This window comes from Squalius cephalus, assembly GCF_949319135.1.
Source record: "Squalius cephalus genome assembly, chromosome: 20".
Taxonomy (NCBI): domain Eukaryota; kingdom Metazoa; phylum Chordata; class Actinopteri; order Cypriniformes; family Leuciscidae; genus Squalius; species Squalius cephalus.
This window is the reverse complement of record NC_137141.1, coordinates 19665880-19668552: the sequence shown is the minus strand read 5'-3', so window position 1 is coordinate 19668552 and position 2673 is coordinate 19665880. Positions and strand designations below refer to the sequence as shown.

The window sequence follows — 2673 nt, the reverse complement described above, 5'->3', positions numbered from 1 at the left end:
AATAGTTATATAAGGTCCTTTTATTCATCTTGTGTGAGCTCTGAAGGACTTTTAATCTTATCATCCAGCTGTGTTCAGCATGAATGATAAAAAGATTTTCTGCCATATATCTAGGCTAAAATTTTGGTTAAAAAATATATGCATACATAATTAATTAAATTTGTTTTTAATTGATTTGAGTATTATTTGCAAAAATCATATACAACAATTTTCATAATGAATAAAAATTCAATTCAAATCACAATTAGTCATTATCTACAAAAAGGGAAATCAGGTTTAGTTGCAATATACACAAGTAATACATTTTGTAAGCAATGTGATTAGTGAGTTTGTTAAATGTTACAAATAAACTACTTTTTTTCTGTGTCTATTTGTCTTCCTCTTCACAACAGGACTGTTTTTATCCATGATGTTTTTAGGGTGCAGACTAGCTGGTAAGCTTCTTCTAAGTCGTTTTTTGACACCCGACAGCGTTGTCTTTCCGTCTTTTTTTCATGCATCAACATTCTTATCCTCTACTGGGTCCGAAAAAGCATTGATAGCAGATGTTTCTCTTTTTTAACCATCAAAAAACTTGACAAAAAAGCTGCATACAGAATGCCATCCCTCTCCGCAGTAGCTCACAGCAGGCCCCATGTCTGAGATTCCATCATTCAGAACTTCTCCGAACCCCTCATCCTCTTCTTTCTTCACCTCCTCTTCCTTCTCTTTCTGTACTTCTTTTTCTTTCCTCACGGGCGCCTCTGTTTTGCGCTTGCTCTCTTCTTGCGTTCCCTCGCTAATGTGTGTGGTCGTCTCTTCTCCGCTTCTCTCTGTGAGTTTCATGTGAGACGCGCTGGGTGCTCTCTTACACAGGCGTGTTTTCAGGACTTTCTCCCCCTCGCAAGCATTCTTTCGCTTCTTCAGTTTGCTCACCACTTGTTTCCAGTACTGAGAGGACTGGGTGCTGTACACGGAGCATTCCTGAGGTTTTCCAGCAAACTGGCATGTGTAGGGAGGTTTGAGTCCCTCCTCCTCAGGGGAAGAGCAGCTCACCTGGAGCAGGATGTTAGCTCCTCTCTCTAGCGTCTCCCAGGTGCAGCGGTGCCCATCCTTAGTGCTTAGTTGACCGGACCCCAGCAAGGGATTTGTGGCAGTACTATCGGATCCAGTCACTGCATCTGATGGTTGTTTGGACTTCTTTTTTGTCTCAGAGAAAGATAGGAGGAGGAAGAGGAGGGAAAAGGTGAAGAATAGACTCCGCTCTCGCATGGCTGTGTGTATGAAGGTTATAGAAAGGAAGAAATCTCTGGTTCAGGACACACACAGCACCCTCAGAAAAGAGAATTCAGCACCTGCAAAATTAGAGAGGATAAACATTAATGCATGATGAAGGGTTATTGTAGTTAACTAAAACCCCCAAAAAACCTTTCGTTAGCCTCATAGCATAATTGCCATAATAAGTCATTTTTTAATTCATTATTTCTTAGGCAATTATTTGGCTAACGATTTTTGTTATTTTGATTAAAATAAACGTTAACTGAAATAAAGCATTTCTCCTTTTCATTTGGTTTAACTGTACAAAAATAACTAAAACTAAAATAAAAAAATTGAATAATCTATATAGACATAAAAAAAGACAAAACGCACAATAAAATAGCTAAAACTTTCATTAAAATTAAAATAAGTCTCACGAATTCAAAGTATAATAGCTTCTCAATGATACTAAAATTACACTGACATGATGCAGACTAGATAAGTGAGTCTTAAAATGTTTTAAACATATATCATTTCATAATGATTTTAAGAATTTAATTTAATAATAATTTATGTAATTTTAAAATAATAAACCCTTTTCAAATTTCAAAAGTAAAACAATTACCTTTTATTTTTATAATTTGTTATTTATCTAGTTATTTTTATTTTATTCATTAAAACGAATAGATCTGCATGAGTCTGTATGCATCAATTTAATATGACAACAACCTGATAAACCAAATCACATCCCATCCTCCTCATCCTAATAAACAAAACTAGCACAGATATGATGCGTTTCCCCTCCTTATACGCCACTCAAGCACTTGTATTCTAGAAAATAGAGCTGTAAAGTTTCATATTTAGCGTTTTTCTCAGAGCTTTTTACTTACCGAGATGACTTCTTCTAAAGACTGCGAGTGAGAGAAGCTTGTGGAAGGATAAGAATGGAGGGGGTGGAAATAAAGGATGGAATCGAGGGATATAGGGAAAAAAATGGGGGAAAGGGGGGCTCCATGGTGGATGCTTTTTGAGGGCATCAATAGGGTATCCAAACCTTCCAGAATCTGGCACCTCCCTCCTCGTCTGAAGACAAATGGACACCCCTCACCCCATCCCTTCTCTTCACTCCTTTGTCTCCTTTCAATCTATTAGTTTCTCTCTCGCCTATCCTTCTTTCCAAGGCATTTTGTTTTGTGTGCTTTTTTGCTATTAAATAAATCAAATAATAATAATAATTGAAGCCATTTCAAAAGGGAAACTGCTAATGTTGGAGAATTTCCCTTGTCTCATATAAAAGTCTGAAGGCAGTAAAACCAAGCAGAAAATAGGTCACAAGGATAAGAGAATGGAAAAGTACCCAAAAACCTGTAGAAGGGATCCAGGTGTTGGGAGGCACTGGAAGAATGTTATATAAGATGTTTTTGAGATGTTCCACCA

At 37.0% G+C, this 2673-nt stretch overlaps 1 protein-coding gene across 1 annotated transcript; it reads right to left on the bottom strand.

Moving 5' to 3' along the window:
• fgfbp3 (fibroblast growth factor binding protein 3) lies at window positions 1–2382 on the bottom strand. Its single transcript, XM_079854300.1, has 2 exons — window positions 2127–2382; window positions 1–1334 (listed from the first exon to the last, which is right to left on the bottom strand). The coding sequence occupies exon 2, from the start codon at window positions 1249–1251 to the stop codon at window positions 559–561; it is 693 nt and encodes a 230-aa protein (XP_079710426.1). The 5' UTR covers window positions 1252–1334; window positions 2127–2382; the 3' UTR covers window positions 1–558.
• Window positions 2383–2673: the final 291 nt, after the last annotated feature.